The following is an 18,134-nucleotide window of genomic DNA, read 5'->3' as shown; positions in this document are numbered from 1 at the left end:
TGGGCCACATCCTGACTGATGGCAGCCCATTCTTGCATAATCAATGCTTGGAGTTTGTCAGAATTTGTGGGTTTTTGTTTGTCCACCCGCCTCTTGAGGATTGACCACAAGTTCTCAATGGGATTAAGGTCTGTGGAGTTTCCAGGCCATGGACCCAAAATATCGATATTTTGTTCCCCGAGCCACTTAGTTATCACTTTTGCCTTATGGCAAGGTGCTCCATCACGCTGGAAAAGGCATTGTTCGTCACCAAACTGTTCCTGGATGGTTGGGAGAAGTTGTTCTCGGAGGATGTGTTGGTACCATTCTTTATTCATGGCTGTGTTCTTAGGCAAAATTGTGAGTGAGCCCACTCCCTTGGCTGAGAAGCAACCCCACACATGAATGGTCTCAGGATGCTTTACTGTTAGCATGACACAGGACTGATGGTATTGCTCACCTTGTCTTCTTCGGACAAGCTTTTTTCCCGGATGCCCCAAACAATCGGAAAGGGGATTCATCAGAGAAAATGACTTTACCCCAGTCCTCAGCAGTCCAATCCATGTACCTTTTGCAGACTAAGAAGGCCAGCATCCCGGAGACGCCTCTTCATTGTTGACGTTGAGACTGGTGGTTTGCGGGTACTATCCAATGAAGCTGCCAGTTGAGGACTTGTGAGGTGTCTGTTTCTCAAACTACACACTCTAATGTACTTGTCCTCTTGCTCAGTTGTGCACCGGGGCCTCCCACTCCTCTTTCTATTCTGGTTAGAGACAGTTTGCACTGTTCTGTGAAGGGAGTAGTGCACAGCATTGTACGAGATCTTCAGTTTCTTGGCAATTTCTCGCATAGAATAGCCTTCATTTCTCAGAACAAAAATAGAATGACGAGTTTCAGAAGAATGTCTTTGTTTCTGGCCATTTTAAGCTTGTAATCGAACCCGCTGATGCTCCAGATACTCAACTAGTCTAAAGAAGGCCAGTTTTATTGCTTCTTTAATGGGCACAACCGTTTTCAGCTGTGCTGAAACTTTAAGCTCGTCTCTCAATTAAAAAAACCTGTCAATACTGTAAGAATATTTTTGAACATAAATACACAATGCAGAGTTCGAGAGGACGAGAGTACTAGAATTAATGATCACTAGGGAATTGTCAATGTAAATAGGAGTTGGATTTCAGTTCAACATCTGTTCAGAATCTGTAGAATGTCACTCCTGATTTCAGAGCGACGTATGCTACGTGTGCCACGTTTTCATTGGTCTGTACATTGAGTTGAGAGTAGGATACTTCTTATTTGGCCATTGGTCAACCCCAGGCTGGGGTGGGGGGTTATAAATGGAATCCCGTTCCTCTTTTCGGTGGGGAACAGCTGAAGACAGGGAAGACTGAACATTTACCTTCCAGAATAACATCTTGATTTGTCCTCTCTGAATAAATCCATTTTCCTCCCCCTGATTTGCTTTGGAGTTTGTGTTATTGAAGAATAACATAAATTGCTAACAATACTTTGCTCCTTGATATCCAGCGCACTTCTGTATGTTGTAAAACTGTTACATGGTCGCTGCCCATATGATTGCATAATACAGAAAATACACAAAAGTTCATGGGCCTTGCTTTAACAAAGTTAACCATTTTCACTGTAGTGTCCACAGCATCTTTTAAGCTAGCAGGCATTCCCTTGGCATACCCCCAGGGGTATGCGTACCCCAGTTTGGGAATACCTGCCCTAAAGCATACAAAAATGATACTCACCTCGGCCTAACCATCAGTGCCACAGGAAACGTCCACATAGATGTGAACGATCTGAGAGACAAGGCAAGAATGGCCTTCTATGCCATCAAAAGGAACATATAATCTGGCACACCAATTAGGATCTTGCTAAGAATACTTGAATTAGTTATATAATGGTTGTGAGGTCTGGGGTCCGCGAACCAACCAATAATTCACTAAATGGGACAAACACCAAATTGAAACTGCATGCAGAATTGTAACGTAGACACTGGGAGTCGAGAAGCAGGTGGTAAGTTTAACACAACAAAACACAATACAACATCAGCATAGCGTTTTAACATGAACCAGAAGCAATACTGCCTGGGGAATGAACCTAAGGGAGTGTCAGATAAAGGGTAGGTAATGAGTGAGGTAATGGAGTCCAGGTGTGCCTCATGATGATGTGCAGGTGCCCGTAATGATTAATGCCAGGTACGTGTAATGATGGTTGCCAGGACCGGTGGTTAGTAAACCGGTGATGTTGGATGGGAGGAGCAGGAGTAGACGTGACATGAATTCTGCAAAAATATCCTGTGTACAACGTAAAATACCAAATAATGCATGCAGAGCAGAATTGGGTCAATACCCGCTAATTATCAAAATCCAGAAAAGAGCTGTTAAATTCTGCAACCACCTAAAAGGAAGCGATTCCCAAACGCTCCGTAACAAAGCCATTACCTACAGAGAGATGAACCTGGAGAAGAGTCCCCTAAGCATGCTGGTCCTAAACACAAACAGACCCCACCGAGCCCTAGGACAGCAACACAATTAGACCCAACCAAATCATGAGAAAACAAAAAGATAATTACTTGACACATTGGAAAGAATTAAATTTAAAAAACTGAGCAAACTAGAATGCTATTTAGTCCTAAACAGAGAGTACACGGTGGAAGAATACCTGACCACTGTGACTGACCCAAAAATAAGGAAAGCTTTGACTATGTACAGACTCAGTGAGCTTAGCCTTGCTATTGAGAAAGGTTGTTGTAGGCAGATCTGGCTCTCAAGAGAAGACAGGCTATGTCCACACTGCCCACGAAATGAGGTGGAAACTGAGCTGCACATCTTAACCTCCTGCCAAATGTATGGCCATATTAGAGACACATATTTCCCTCAGATTACACAGACTCACAAAGAATTTGAAAACAAATCCAGTTTTGATAAACTCGATTGGGTGAAATACCACAGTGTGCAATCACAGCAGCCAGATTTTTGATCTGTTGATGCAAGAAAAAGGCAACCAGGGAAGAACAAAAACCATTGTAAATACAACCTATATTTATGTTTATTTATTTTCCCTTTTTTACTTTAACTATTTGCATATCATTACAACACTGTATATAGACATAATATGACATTTGAAATGTTTATTTGTGAGTGTAATGTTTACTGTACATTTTTTATTGTCTTTTAAACTTTTGTTTATTATCTATTTCACTTGCTTTGGCAATGTAAACATATGTTTCCCATGCCAATAAAGCCCCTTGAATTGAATTGAAAGAAAGAGATGAGAGACGAGGGAGGGAGAGGGGTAGAGAGAGAGAGACCTAGGCCAAAACTTTCAGGACTGTGGAACTGGAAGAGAGGTGTGATTGTCTATGCGATTAAAATGTCAAAAGAAAAGAGAAATAAAAGTCTTATCTGAGTTTTTAGCTACTATCCCGCCGGCTGTGTACCAGAGTCCTAACGCCTGCCGAAAACCTGCCCTCTCCGTCATTAACAGAATAGCGGGAAAACAATGCCCGACAGGCAGGGGCGAAGGACACTGTCTACCATTGTCCTAGATAGCTAGCTACTAGGGGGTTTATCGGCAGGTGGCATCCAACGTTATGGTGCATTACCACTCCCACCTATGTACCAGAATCCAAGCTTATAGAAGTACAAAGAGGGGTTCCTGCCGATGCAGGAATGCCCACATGCAGGAACGCCCCGAATTGCAGGCCACAATTGCATCCTTCTACCTCTTGCTACTATGGAGGAGAGAATGGTGGAGACTCTAGAGACCAACTCTCAACTCATTGCCCTCATCTGTCAGATACACTCCACCCCTATGGTACATCCCAGGGACACACTGCTTAGTGGCAGGGTGGCGGATTGTGTTCCCTGAAATGCAGACACCAGCTGATTGATGTAGCACAGGGCCCTTTCTATGCACTTGTTTATCTTTTGGTCACACTGGAACATCCAGCTCCTCTGCCTTGCGATATCAGAGAAGACCAATGTTGTCCCAGGAAACGTTCGGATGACCACCTCTAAATATACGCATCTGCTGCACCAGTGCCATCCCCTTTGAGTATCGCAAGTCGTTTCCATAGAGGTGGATGACTAGGATGTCAGGGGAGAAGTTGCACAGGCCCTCTGCTTGTGCAGAACACCAAGCAGTTTGTGCCACTTCATGCCTTGCTCTCCGAGCCACCTAAAGTGATAGTTAATGAGTAGGCTACACGTTGATTATTTGTATATTTTCTAGGAGCTTGCTCGATTGTCTTGTTAAAAGAGATCAGGGAATTTTTCCAGTTTACTCCATATTGGCTTAAATGGGTTTGTGGTCTTTCGCATCCCTCTGGAAAATCAGCTGATAATATTAAATAAATACTAATAACTACACTATTTCTGTTGCCATTTGTCATTATCGTGTATTGTTACTTATATTGCTGTGTCATGCTGTATTATAATGTTGCATAACAATGTTGTATAATTACCTTCCAATGTAAAAACCATGAAAAAATATATATATATATTTTAAATGATAAGTAGGCAATCACGTGCTCCACAATATCTACAGTACCAGTCATAAGTTTGGACACACTTACTCAGTCAAGGGTTTTTCTTAATTTTTACAATTTTCTACATTGTAGAAAAATTGTGAAGACATTAAAACTATGAAATAACCTATATATCACGTAGTAACCAAAAAAGTGTTAAACAAATCAAAATATATTTTATATTTCAGATTCTTCAAAGTAGCCACCCTTTGCCTTGATGACAGCTTTGCACACTGTTGGCATTCTCTCAACCAGTTTCATGACGTAGTCGTCTGGAATGCATTTCAATTAATAGGTGTGCCTTGTTAAAAGTAAATTTGTGCTATTTCTGTCCTTCTTAATGCGTTTGAACAGGGAAGGGATGCTATACAGAAGATAGCCCTATTTGGTAAAAGACTGAGTCCATATTATGGCAAGAACAGCTCAAATAAGCAAAGAGAAATGACAGTCCATCATTAAGACATGAAAGTCAGTCAATACAGAAAATGTCAATGACTTTGAAAGTTTCTTCAAGTGCAGTGGCAAAAACCATCAAGCGCTATGATGAAACTGGCTCTCGTGTGGACCGCCGCAGGAAAGGAAGACCCAGAGTTACCTCTGCTGCAGAAGATTAATTCAATAGAGTTAACTGCACATCACATTGCAGCCCAAATAAATGCTTCACAGGGTTCAAGTAACAGACACATCTCAACATCAACTGTTCAGACGAGACTGCGTAAATCAGGCCATCATTTTCATGGTCGAATTGCTGCAAAGAAACCACTACTAAAGGACACCAAAAACAAGAAGATACTTGCTAATGGCCAAGAAATACAAGCAATGGACTTTAGACCGGTGGAAATCTGTCCTTTGGTCTGATGAGTCCAAATTTGAGATTTTTGGTTCCAACCACCGTGTCTTTGTGAGACGCAGAGTATGTGAACGGATGATCTCCGCATGTGTGGTTCCTACCGTGAAGCATGGAGGAGGAGGTGTGATGGAATGGGGGTGTTTTGCTGGTGACCTTGTCGGGGGATTTATTTAGAATTCAAGGCACACTTAACCAGATTGGCTACCACTGCATTCTGCAGTGATACGCCATCCATTCTGGATTGTGCTTAGTGGGACTGTCATTTGTTTTTCAACAGGACAATGACCCAACACACATCCAGGCTGTGTAAGGGAGACTGATGGAGTGCTGCTTCATGGCTGTTGGAAAAGCATTCCAGGTGAAGCTTGTTGAGAGAATGCCAAGAGTGTACAAAGGTGTCATCAAGGCAAAGGGTGGCTACTTCAAAGAATATAAACTACATTCTGATTTGTTTAACCTGTTGGGGGTAGTATTTGCACGGCCGGATAAAAAATGTACCCGATTTAATCTGGTTATTACTACTGCCCAGAAACTAGAATATGCATATAATTATTGGCTTTGGATAGAAAACACCCTAAAGTTTCTAAAACTGTTTGAATGGTGTCTGTGAGTATAACAGAACTCATATGGCAGGCAAAAACCTGAGAAGATTCCTTACAGGAAGTGACCTGTCTGACAAGTTCTTGTTCTTCTTGGCTCTCTTTAATGAAAACTGAGGATCTTTGCTGTAATGTGACACTTCCTACGGCTCCCATAGGCTCTCAGAAGGCGGGAAAAAGCTGAATGATGTAATTCCAGCCAATGGCTGAAAAACATTAGCGCTTTTGGTAAGTGCTCTATCAGAGGACAATGGGACGGAGGCGCGTGCACTAGTCGACCCCATGTTTTATTTTCTCTCACTTTGAACCTAAACACGCTTTCCCGGTCGGAAATGTTATCGCTTTTTTACGAGAAAAATTTCATTAAAATGTATTTTAATCAGCGGTTGACATGCTTCGAAGTACAGTATTGGAATATTTAGAATTTTTTTGTCACGAAATGCGTCGTGCGCGTTAACCAAAATCCTATCACCATTAGCATAACAATTTTTTTATTATTTTTTTCAAATATAGGACTATGTTATATCATTTTATAGATACACCTCTCCTGAATCGAACCACGTTGTCCGATTTCAAAAAGGCTTTACAGCAAAAGCAAAACATTAGATTATGTTAGAGGAGTATATCGTAAAAGTAGCCACATAGCCATTTTCCGACCAACCACATGCATCACAAATAACCAAAAAACAGCTAAATGCAGCACTAACCTTTGACAATCTTCATCAGGTGACACTCCTAGGACATCATGTTACACAATACATGCATTCTTTTGTTCGATAAAGTTCATATTTATATATAAAAACAGCATTTTACATCGGCGCATGACGTTGACTAAGTATTTTCCCTCAAATGCGTCCGGTGAAACAGCGCTACAATTTACTAAATTACTATTTGAAAACATTTTTAAAATGTAATATTGTCATTCTAAGATTTATAGATTAGCATCTCTTGAAAGCACCTGCAATGCCAGATTTAAAAATAACTTTACTGGGTAATCACACTTTGCGATAAAAGGGGATGCGATACTCAGAAAAATAGGCTAGCAATACAGGTCAGCGCCATCTTGGAACAATCGCATATCAAATCTAGTCTTGTATACTATTGTCAATAATCCCTTACCTTTGATTATCTTCATCAGAAGGCACTTCCAGGAATCCCAGGTCCACAACAAATGTATTTTCGTTCGAAAAAGTTAATCCTTTATGTCCCAATAGCTTGTTCTTGTTAGCGCGTTTTGAAGGCTGCTCCAAATGTACCGTCGGCCGCGGGACTTCTCTCTCAACAAAATGCATTTTTTTAAATTTAGGTTCGTTCAAACATGTCAAACGTTGTATAACATAAATCTTTAGGGCCTTTTTCAACCAGAGCTCCAATAACATTCAAGGGGGACGGTTGCATTGTCTTTCAAAATGTTTCGAAAGGGGAGGGTAGCCAGGGGCGCCGGCATCATAATGGTGATGGCATGTCATGTGACCACGTTCCACAGACTGTCATTGTGTCAGTTTTCACAGTAGAAGGCTCAAACCACTTTGTAAAGACTGGGGACATCTAGTGGAAGCAATAGGAAGTGCTCAATGAACCATTGCTCACGGTGTGATTTATAGGCAAAGTGATGAAGTTGAGTCCGCAATTCAGAATTCCACTTCCTGTTACGATCTGTCTCGGGGTTTTGACTGCCATATGAGTTCTGTTATACTCACAGACACCATTCAAACAGTTTTAGAAACTTTAGGGTGTTTTCTATCCACAAGTATTAATTATATGCATATCCTAGCTTCTGAGTTTGAGTAGGAGGCCGTTTAAAATGGGCACGAATGTTTTTCAAAAATCGCTGTAGCGCCCCCTATCCTAGGCGACCGTCAAGAGGTTAAGCCACAGAAAAAGTGAGCAATCTTCCCACTAGCCAGGATTGGCTGAGATAATGAGTGGGCTGGACATACTGAGAGAGGAATTCGGATTGGTGTACCATTTAGAAGGCTTCAGTCTATTTGAGCTCGTCAGTCTGTGTTGGTAATCCTGTCGAAGGCGGCTTTTTTGAAAATGTATTGTGTAGTGGAGCTGCATAAGTGTAGCTCTCCACTTTCTGGAGGATCAAGTTTTGAAATCAGTGGAATTAGAGTATGATAGCTAAAGAGATGGAGAAACCACCTGTCTCCGGATTAATTCTTCAAACTAATGGCAATCTTGGTATGGCATTCCTGACAGGGAGACGCGTTCATCATGCATGATGATGTATACAGGTAATAATGTCTACCTTTAGCTAGCAACATTTTCAGATATTACACGTTTCAAGAAAGTTGACAGAAAGTGGTTTTATTTCAAGCTAAAGTGTACTGTTAGCTAGCTAGCTAACGTTAGCTGGCTGGCTCCCTAGCTGATGTTATTATTCATATCCCTGAGCCGTATTCATGCAGGGTAGTAACGACATGATTCGGCACTGTGTTCATTGTTGTTTAACTAGCTAACTGGCTCGTTAGCTAATGTTGTGTGACGTGTGTGATCTTAAACATTGTTTACCTAGCTAGCTACATGTCTTGAGCTAAAGTGTACTGTTAGCTAGCTAACGTTAGCTGGCTGGCTCCCTAGCTTATGTTATTATTCGTATCCAAGAGCCGTTTGCTTTTCTAGTTAGAGCCTAATGTTAGCTAACTAACATTGAACCTGGTTGGTTAGCTCCCAGCACTGTGGCATTGTTGGCACTCTGTTCATTGTTGTTTAACTAGCTAACATTAGCTGGCTGGCTCGTTAGCTAATGTTTCATGATGTGTGTACAACACCCGTTGAATATGACCAATGTCAGCAAACTTCTGCAAAAAAGCGTAATGAAGTTGTTGCCAGCAGAGCATGTTATCCATAGGTAAACAAATCATCGGCCGGAGCATCAAGTGTGCGCTCCGAGAGCGAAACGAGATGGGTGGGGCTAAAGCTTAGGAGGGTGTGAACGATGCTGAAGGGGTGTAGACAAAGAAGAGCTCTTCACTAGATACCAAAACATTCAAAGGCAATTATCTCAAAAGTGAGTTTACAAGTTGGTCAACTTTCAAATCAGAAATACTTTCCCACTGTTCCTCAAATACAGTGTATGATAAACCATTTTGTAGCTCTGTCTCTACTTTTATCCAATGTCAAAAATACCATTTCAAATTTTGCTAAATAAGACCGAATCCAGGTGGTGAGTCACATATATACACAGACTGTACAAAACATTAGGAACAACTGCTCTTTCCATGACATAGACTGATCAGGTGAATCCAGGTGAAAGCTATGATCACTTATTGATGTCACTTGTTAAATCTACTTCAATCAGTGTAGCTGAAGGGGAGAAGACAGGTCGAAGAAGCCTTTTAAGCCTTGAGACAATTGAGACATAGATTTTGTATGTGTGCCATTCAGATGGTGTACGGGCAAGACAAAATATGTAGGTTTCTTTGAACGGGTTATGGTAGTAGGTGCCAGGCGCAAGTGTGTCCAGAACTGCAATGCTGCTGGGTTTTTCACGCTCAGCAGTTTTCCGTGTGTATCAAGAATGGTCTACCACCAAAAGGACATCAAGCCAATTTGACACAACTGCTGCAGGATTATTTTCCTCCTGCAACAAAATGGGTCATATTAAGAGCCGACATCTGTACTATCCTTGTGAGGACTTCTGGTCTCCACAAGGATTGTAAAAAACACACACACACACACACACACACACACACACACACACACACACCCCATAAATCACCAGAGCCCGGCTGTTGACGTAGACGAAGTGTGCCATGAGATCTATACACTTGATAAACCCATCCGATAGCACACACTATGATGAACCACTTCCCCAGTGACTGATTGCGTCACACCCCCTCTCGTAAATCACCCAGCGACACCCCCTCTGGCCCCTTCTCTTACCACCACCACCATGCCCTTGAGGAGTACACACACACGCATGCAGGAACACATACACACACCCACAAACTGACAGACAAACTGTACACACACACGTGCGCACACACACAAACACATGCACGTACACACACAGATGGGGTGTATCTGAAACACACTCTACAAGTGGAGTGTGGTGGAGGTGGGCTTTTGACAGAGGAGAGATAAAGCTTGTGGTTCTGACAGTTTTCCCACTATCTATCTATGTCATTGTGCTTATTGTCATCTATTGTCCAGTCCTAGTAAGACAATGATATAGTAAGCATGCCAACTTTTCCCTGGCAAGGTAGACATTCATACATGGGTCTCAAAACAGCAACTAGGGCTATGCCAGTCTGCCCTGTGTGTGTGTATGTGTGCATGTGTGCGTGAGTGCGTGCGTGTGTTAGTTTGTGCCACGTGCGTAAGAGCATGTATGTCTGTCTGCCTGTGTGTGTGGTTGTGCCTGTGTGTATGTATATACATGCGTGTGCAGGCGTGTGTGTGTGTGGGGCGTGTGCGGATGCACGCGCCCGTGTGTGTGAAGCTGAGTCGGCTGAGGCATCATCTGTGCCAGGTGGAGTGTGTGGAGGGGTGAGGTCGGCAAGGCCACCTGGTGAGGGGAGCAGTGTAGGGTAGTGTGTGCCAGCTGTGCCATTCTTGGGGATGTGCCGGGGAGCAGTTGAGAGCAGTTATCCCTGATGCGACATGGGCAGAGCGGAAAGCGCTGACACACACACACGTGCACAAATACAGATGAGCATTCACTCAACCACTCACTCACTCATTCATTCACCTCACTCACTCACTCACTCACTCACTCACTCAAACACACAGACCCCTCACTGATGCTTGAACCCCTATATTACAATAGCATTTCAACACTGACACTAACAACCTCACAAATGTCAAAATGTCAAAATAGTGCTAACAACAACATTAGGCCCCGGACTAGGAATGCCATAGATTGGGAGTAAGGCCCTGTCATACTAGCCTCCTGTCAGGGGGTGTACTTCTACGTCAAGCTGCCTCACGCTACAGAAACATTATGGCTTGGACAAGGCTACTTATTTTACTTCTGAACTGATGTGGCTCAGGTACTCACCGATGTGCTTGCCCTTCATGTGGTAGAAGAATGAGACACAGTAGGGGAGACGACTGGAGCCCTTGGGGCCTCTGGCAGCAGTAACGTTGTAGAGAGGGGACAGGAGACGGGCATTGTCCCCAGCGACCCGGGGACGAGAGGCCTCGATGTACATGTAGTAACCTAGAAGGGGGAGAGGGGAGGGAGAGACACATATGGTTAGAGACAGTGGTTTTGGTCCCATTTTACATTTGGGTTTATTTGTAAGTCCTGGTGAATTCTGCATGCCGCAAATAGGTATGACAGTTGTAAGTGCTATGAAATAATGTATATCTATGTTACTCAACACAAGCGCCAAAGAAAACGCCATCCCTCTTTGTGACTGCAGCATCAGAGATATCATATCGCTGGACGTTTTAATTATGGTGTGTGGGGCCATCTGTGGTACCGTCTGTAGATGATGTGTTAATCTCACATATAAAAGTTCATATTCTGTTAACTATTCTGCTAATTCTGTCCTATTCTTGTAATTGCGGCCAAAGCTTAAATTGGAGGGGAAAAAACACTTCAAAAACCTTGTATCTCAAACAGACCATTAAAAAAATGCTTGCTATTTCCTCATGTACACTGAACAAAAATATAAACGCAACATGTAAAGTGTTGGTCCCATGTTTCATGATCTGAAATAAAGAATCCCAGAAATGTTCCATACACGCAAAAAACGTATTTCTCTCAAAGTTTGTGCGCAAATCTGTTTACATCCCTCTTAGTGAGCATTTCTCCTTTGCCAAGATAATCCATAAAATAAATGGCCACTTTAAAATGTGCAGTTTTGTCACACGACACAATGCCACAGATGTCTCAAGTTTTGAGGGAGAGTGCAATTGACATACTGACTACAGGAATGTCCACCAGAGCTGTTGCCAGATGATTGACTGTTCATTTCTCTACCATAAGCCACTTCCAACATTGTTTTAGAGCATTTGGTAGTACATCCAACCAGCCTCACAACTGCAGACCAGATGTAATCACACCAACCCAGGACCTCCACATCCGGCTTCTTCACCTGCGGGATTGAGGGGAGGAGGTGCTGAGGAGTATTTATGTCTGTAATTAAGCCCTTTTGTGGTGAAAAACAAATTCTGATTGACTGGGCCTGGCTCCCCATTGGGTGGGCCTGGCTGCCAAGTGGGTGGGCATATGCCTTCCCAGGCCCACCCATGGCTGCACCCCTGCCCAGCCATGTGAAATGCATAGATTAGGGCCTAATTAATTTATTTTGATGGACTGATTTCCTTATGAACAGTAACTCAGTAAAATCTTTGAAATTCTTGCATGTTGCATTTATATTTTTGTTCAGTATAGTATATAATACTCCTGAGGATGAGCTGTCCAATCAGTGGTCTAGAGGAGGATGAGCTGGCCAATAAGTGGTCTACTCGCATGAATATTTTTAATGACCGGTATGCACACAGCCAATACAATGCAGGAGTGGCTTCGGGACATGTCGCGGATGTCCTTGAGAAGTCCGATCGAACATCTCTGGCGAGACCTGAAAATAGCTGTGCAGCGATACTCCCCATCCAACCTGACAGAGCTTGAGAGGATCTGCAATGAACAATGGGAGAAACTCCCCAAATACAGTTGTGCCAAGCTTGTAGCATCATAACCAAAAAGACTTGATCCTATAATCGCTGCCAAAGGTGATTCAACAAAGTACTGAATAAAGGGTCTGAATACTTATGTAAATGTAATCAAGGCAAAGGGTGGCTACTTTGAAGAATCTCAAATATAAAGTATATTTTGATTTGTTTAACACTTTTTTGGTTAATACATTATTCCATATGTCTAATTTAATAGTTTTGATGTCTTCACTATTATTATACAATGTAAAAAATAATAAAAATAAAGGAAAACCCTGGAATGGGTAGGTGTGTCCAAACTTTGGACTGGTACTGTGTACATATAAATATTTTGTGAAAAAAATGTATACACTATATATACACCCTTTCAAATGATTGGATTCAGCTATTTCAGCCACACACGCTGCTGACTGGTGTACAAAATCGAGCACGCAGCCATGCAATCTCCATAGTTAAACATTTGCAGAAGATTTGGCCCGTACTGAAGAGCTCAGTTACTGTCAACGTGGCACCGTCATAGGATGCCACCTTTTCTACAAGTCAGTTCGTCAAATGTATGCCCTGCTAGAGCTGCCCGGGTCAACTGTAAGTGCTGTTATTGTGAAGTGGAAACATCTAGGAGCAACAATGGCTCAGCCGCAAAGTGGTAGGCTACACAAACTCACAGAGTGTGACTGCCGAGCACTAAAGCTCGTAGCGCGTAAAAATTGTCTGTACCACTCACTACTGAGTTCCAAACTGTCTCTGGAAGCAACATCAGCACAATAACTGTTCATCGGGAGCTTCGTGAAATGGGTTTCCATGGCCGAGCAGCCGCACACAAGCCTAAGATCACCATGCACAATGCCAAGCGTCAGCCGGAGTGGTGTAAAGCTTTCTGTCGTTGGACTCTGGAGCAGTGGAAACACGTTCTTTGGAGTGATGAATCACACTTCACCATCTGACAGTCCGATGGACAAATCTGTGTTTGGCGGATGCCAGGAGAACACTACCTGCCCGAATGAATAGTGCCAACTGTAAAGTTTGGTGGAGGAATAATAATGGTCTGGTGCTGTTTTTCATGGTTCGGGCTAGGTTCTTTAGTTCCAGTTAAGGGAAATCTTAATGCTACAGCATACAATTACATTCTAGAGGATTCTGTGCTTCCAACTTTGTGTTAACAGTTTGGGGAAACCCCTTTCCTGTTTCAGCATGACAATGCCCTCATGCACAAAGCGAGGTCCATACAGAAATGGTTTGTCAAGATTGGTGTGGAAGAACTTGACTGGCCTGCACCTCAACCCCATTGAACTCCTTTGGGATGAATTGGAATACCAACTAATTATGGCTGGCATTGGTTACATCAATCTGCCCCAATATCAATGTTGCCAGCTAAGTTTTATGAGGCGATAGTAAGCCTAAAAGGCTATCTGAATGTGCACATGATGGAAGTAAAAAAAAAAAATGCACTCACTGTCATGTGACTAAAATGGCTGTGACTAAAACTAGAAATAAATTGTCCAGAGTTTAAGTCGACTGATAATAACTACAACTAACGAAAAAAGTAGCTCCCAAAATTAACACTGCTTAATAAAGGGATGTGTGTACATTCCAGTAACATACCTTCTTTGTTTCCACTCCTGTCCATCTCTGGGCCGGTATTGGACGAGCGCTTGGGGTTCTGGGTCAGGTGGTTCTGTCTAGTCCAATCAAACTTGTCACCCCGGTCCTGGGAGAAACCGCAGATGCGTTCGTCCTCAAAGCCACAGACGTGGTCTGTTGAGAGAGAGATAGAGACAGAGAGAGTGTGAGAGAGAAGGGGATATAGAAAGAGCAAGAACACAGAGGTTGAAGAGGATGAGCAATAACATTGATAGCGACAGAGACACAAAGAAGAGAGGAAAAAGAGGCAGAGGAAATAGGGAAGAGTGAGGGATCAAAGAGAGAAGAGAGGCAAAATTGCGATACATTACCAAGACATGGTGAAAAAGAGGGAGAGAGAGTATGAAAAAAGGACAAAATAAAATATTATACAGGTGGGGAGAGTGAGAGGAGAGACAAAGTTTGAAGTTTTAAAATGACCAGTGAGTCACTTCAAGAACCTCTTTGCATTCCAGTAACAATTCTCTGTTTGTTTCATCACCCAAACTAACTAAAACGTAATACTATCCTCCAACTATCCACAAGGTTCCTACCTACCACAACCATCACATCAATTTCAACCCATTACACAAATCCACTGCTGGCTGTGGTATTCACTAAGCATTGTCAATGGAAGGACTATGATACATTGCAATTAGGCACTCCAAATGCAACTGGACACACAGGCACTCCATTTATGCTCTACATCAAAAGCGTTAACATTGCTACATGTTAAACACGCACACACGCTCACACAAACACATACTCATACAAATTACGCTAGCCACACACTGTCAGCCGTTGACTGTAGGTACATTCCAAATTTGCACCATATTCCCTACATAGTGCACTACTTTTTGAACAGGTCCCTTGTCAAATGTAACACACTAAATAGGGAATTTGGGATGAAGCCTGTACCCCATTCACGTTGGTGTTATGATAGGAACATAATCTATTATGATTCATGTCCCACTCAGCGACGTACGTGCACTTCCTCAATTTGTTTTCTGTTGTTCTCCAATCTGCGTGGTTGGAGAAAATGTGATTTTAATTGTGCTCATTTGGCGTCACTCTCCACTTCCCCTGCCTGAGCGGCAGTGCAAGGCGTAATTGAACCAAATTGCCTGACGAGATGAGAGAGACAGAGAGAGGGCGGACTGGGGGAAAAAAGGAAGAGTGAAAGAAAATGGGGGGAAGAAAGAAATAAAGATATTCTTACCTGAAGGTCTTGGGTAAATGTAGGCTGTAAAGGAAATACACATAGATTATCACTATACCCTTTTACATAACTGTAGCACTCATTTAAAAATGTACTTAAATAAATGCCAAAATGAACACAAAAAGGGCCTACTTGGCCAGTTATTGATTATTATTATTAATATTAGTATCATCAGAGTGGCCACATTGGCTCCAGGCACAAGCAAGTTGCTACTCACGCTCTGAGTACTGGATGGTGCGACTGACATAGTCTCCGGTGCTGTAGGTGGTGATGGGGGCCAGGCGGATCTCATAGGAGACGGGGATCTTCAGGTCAGTCAGGGTGTAGGACATGAGGCCGCCCTTCACGGGCTCCTTCTTGTCGATCTGCTTGGAGAACATGTTCACCTGGTTCATCTTGTCATTCTGCTTAATCTGGGGGAAACAGAGAGAGGCATAGAAAAGAGAGGAATGGTGAGAAATGGGACCCAACAGATGATGGTGGGCGCAACTGGCAGAACTGTAATATAAAGCCATTTGAAAAAATACATTTTCATCAACATTTATTTTTGAGACAGAAACGCCTTCTAAAATATAGGAAATGTAATGTATGTTAATAACTAGAGAGCGAGAGAGTGAGAGAGAGATCGAGAGATCACCTGTCCACACAAGGAAAAAGGCTATTTTAGGCTTAGGGGTTAGGTTTAGGGATAAAATTAGGGTTATGGTTAGGGGAAAATAGGATGTCGAATGGGAATAAATTGTTTGGTCCCCACAAGGATAGTAAAACAAATGTGTGTGTGTGTGTGTGTGTGTGTTACCATACTATATCCATAGATTCAAGGCGAGAATTATTTATTTCAGCTTTTATTTCTTTCATCACATTCCCAGTGGGTCAGAAGTTTACATACACTCAATTAGAATTTGGTAGCATTGCCTTTAAATTGTTTAACTTGGGTCAAATGTTTCGGGTTGCCTTCCACAAGCTTCCCACAATAAGTTGGGTGAATTTTGGCCCATTCTTCCTGACAGAGCGGGTGTAACTGAGTCAGGTTTGTAGGCCTCCTTCCTCGCTCACGCTTTTTCAGTCCTGCCCACAAATTTTCTATGGGATTGAGGTCAGGGCTTTGTGATGGCCACTCCAATACCTTGACTTTGTTGTCCTTAAGCCATTTTGCCCCAACTTTGCAAGTATGCTTGGGGTCATTGTCCATTTGGAAGACCCATTTACAACCAAGCTTTAACTTCCTGACTGATGTCTTGAGATGTTGCTTCAATATAGCCACATAATTTTCTTCCCTCATGATGCCATCTATTTTGTGAAGTGCACCAGTCCCTCCTGCTGCAAAGCACCCCCACAACATGATGCTGCCACCCCCGTGCTTCACGGTTGGGATGGTCTTCTTCGGCTTGCAGGCCCCCCGTTTTTCCTCCAAACATAATGATGGTCATTATGGCCAAATAGTTCTATTTTTGTTTCATCAGACCAGAGGACATTTCTCCAAAAAGTACCATTTTGTCCTCATGTGCAGTTGCAAACTGTAGTCTGGCTTTTTTATGGTGGTTTTGGAGCAGTGGCTTCTTCCTTGCTGAGCGGCCCTTCAGGTTATATCGACTCATTTTACTGTGGATATAGATACTTTGGTACCTGTTTCCTCCAGCATCTTCACAAGGTCCTTTGCTGTTGTTCTGAGATTGATTCTCACTTTTCGCACCAAAGTACGTTCATGTCTAGGAGACAGAACGCATCTCCTTCCTGAGCAGTATGACGGCTGCGTGGTCCCATGGTGTTTATACTTGCGTACTGTTGTTTGTACAGATGAACGTGGTACCTTCAGGCATTTGAAAATTGCTCCCAAGGATGAACCAGACTTGTGGAGGTCTACAATTGTTTTTTCTGAGGTCTTGGCTGATTTCTTTAGATTTTCCCATGATGTCTATCAAAGAGGCACTGAGTTGGAAGGTAGGCCTTGAACTACATCCACAGGTACACCTCCGATTGACTCAAATTATGTCAATTAGCCTATCAGAAGCTTCTAAAGCCATGATATCACTTTTTGGAATTTTCCAAGCTGTTTTAAAGGCACAGTCAACTTAGTGTTTGTAAACTTCTGACCCACTGGAATTGTGATACAGTGAATTATAAGTGAAATAATCTGTCTGTAAACAATTGTTGGAAAAATTACTTGTGTCATGCACAAAGTAGATGTCCTAACCGACTTGCCAAAACAATAGTTTGTTAACAAGAAATGTGTGGAGTGGTTGAAAACAAGTTTTAATGACTCCAACCTAAGTGTATGTAAACTTCCGACCTCAACGGTATATGTACATAGCTACGTCAATTACTTGGTACCCCTGCACATCGACTTGGTACTGGTAATCCCTGTATATAGCCATGTTATTTTTACTCATGATAGTTATTTGTTATTCACTGTGTATCTATTCCTCGTGTCACTATTTCAATTTTCATTCAAATGTATATCTTTAACTCGGCATTGTTGGAAAATAACTCATAAGTAAGCAATTCACTGTTAGTCTACCACTGTTATTTATGAAGCATGTGACAAATAAAGTCAGATTTGACACACACACACACACACACACACACACACACACACACACACACACACACACACACACACACACACACACACACACACCACAATGTTAGCGTCCTCATGTTTCAGGGTCTGAAAGGCTTATTTCATGAATTTTATTGCATTCA

At 42.5% G+C, this 18,134-nt stretch overlaps 1 protein-coding gene across 2 annotated transcripts in view; it reads right to left on the bottom strand.

Annotated features, from left to right (window-relative positions):
- Positions 1-18,134, bottom strand: part of LOC106561882 (MAM domain-containing glycosylphosphatidylinositol anchor protein 1) — a 470,281-nt gene that overhangs the window by 50,811 nt on the left and 401,336 nt on the right. For both annotated transcript variants that reach the window (XM_014126164.3, XM_014126165.3), the window contains exons 13-16: positions 15,649-15,844; positions 15,432-15,455; positions 14,195-14,347; positions 10,971-11,132 (exon numbers count right to left, since the gene is read on the bottom strand). In XM_014126164.3, the coding sequence (XP_013981639.1) occupies positions 10,971-11,132; positions 14,195-14,347; positions 15,432-15,455; positions 15,649-15,844 (535 nt within the window). The remainder of the gene's footprint in view (positions 1-10,970; positions 11,133-14,194; positions 14,348-15,431; positions 15,456-15,648; positions 15,845-18,134) is intronic.

This window comes from Salmo salar, chromosome 11 (genome assembly GCF_965601325.2).
Source record: "Salmo salar chromosome 11, fSalSal1, whole genome shotgun sequence".
NCBI lineage: Eukaryota > Metazoa > Chordata > Actinopteri > Salmoniformes > Salmonidae > Salmo > Salmo salar.
Note: the sequence above shows the minus strand (reverse complement) of the source record. Positions and strands in the feature narration are given on the sequence as shown.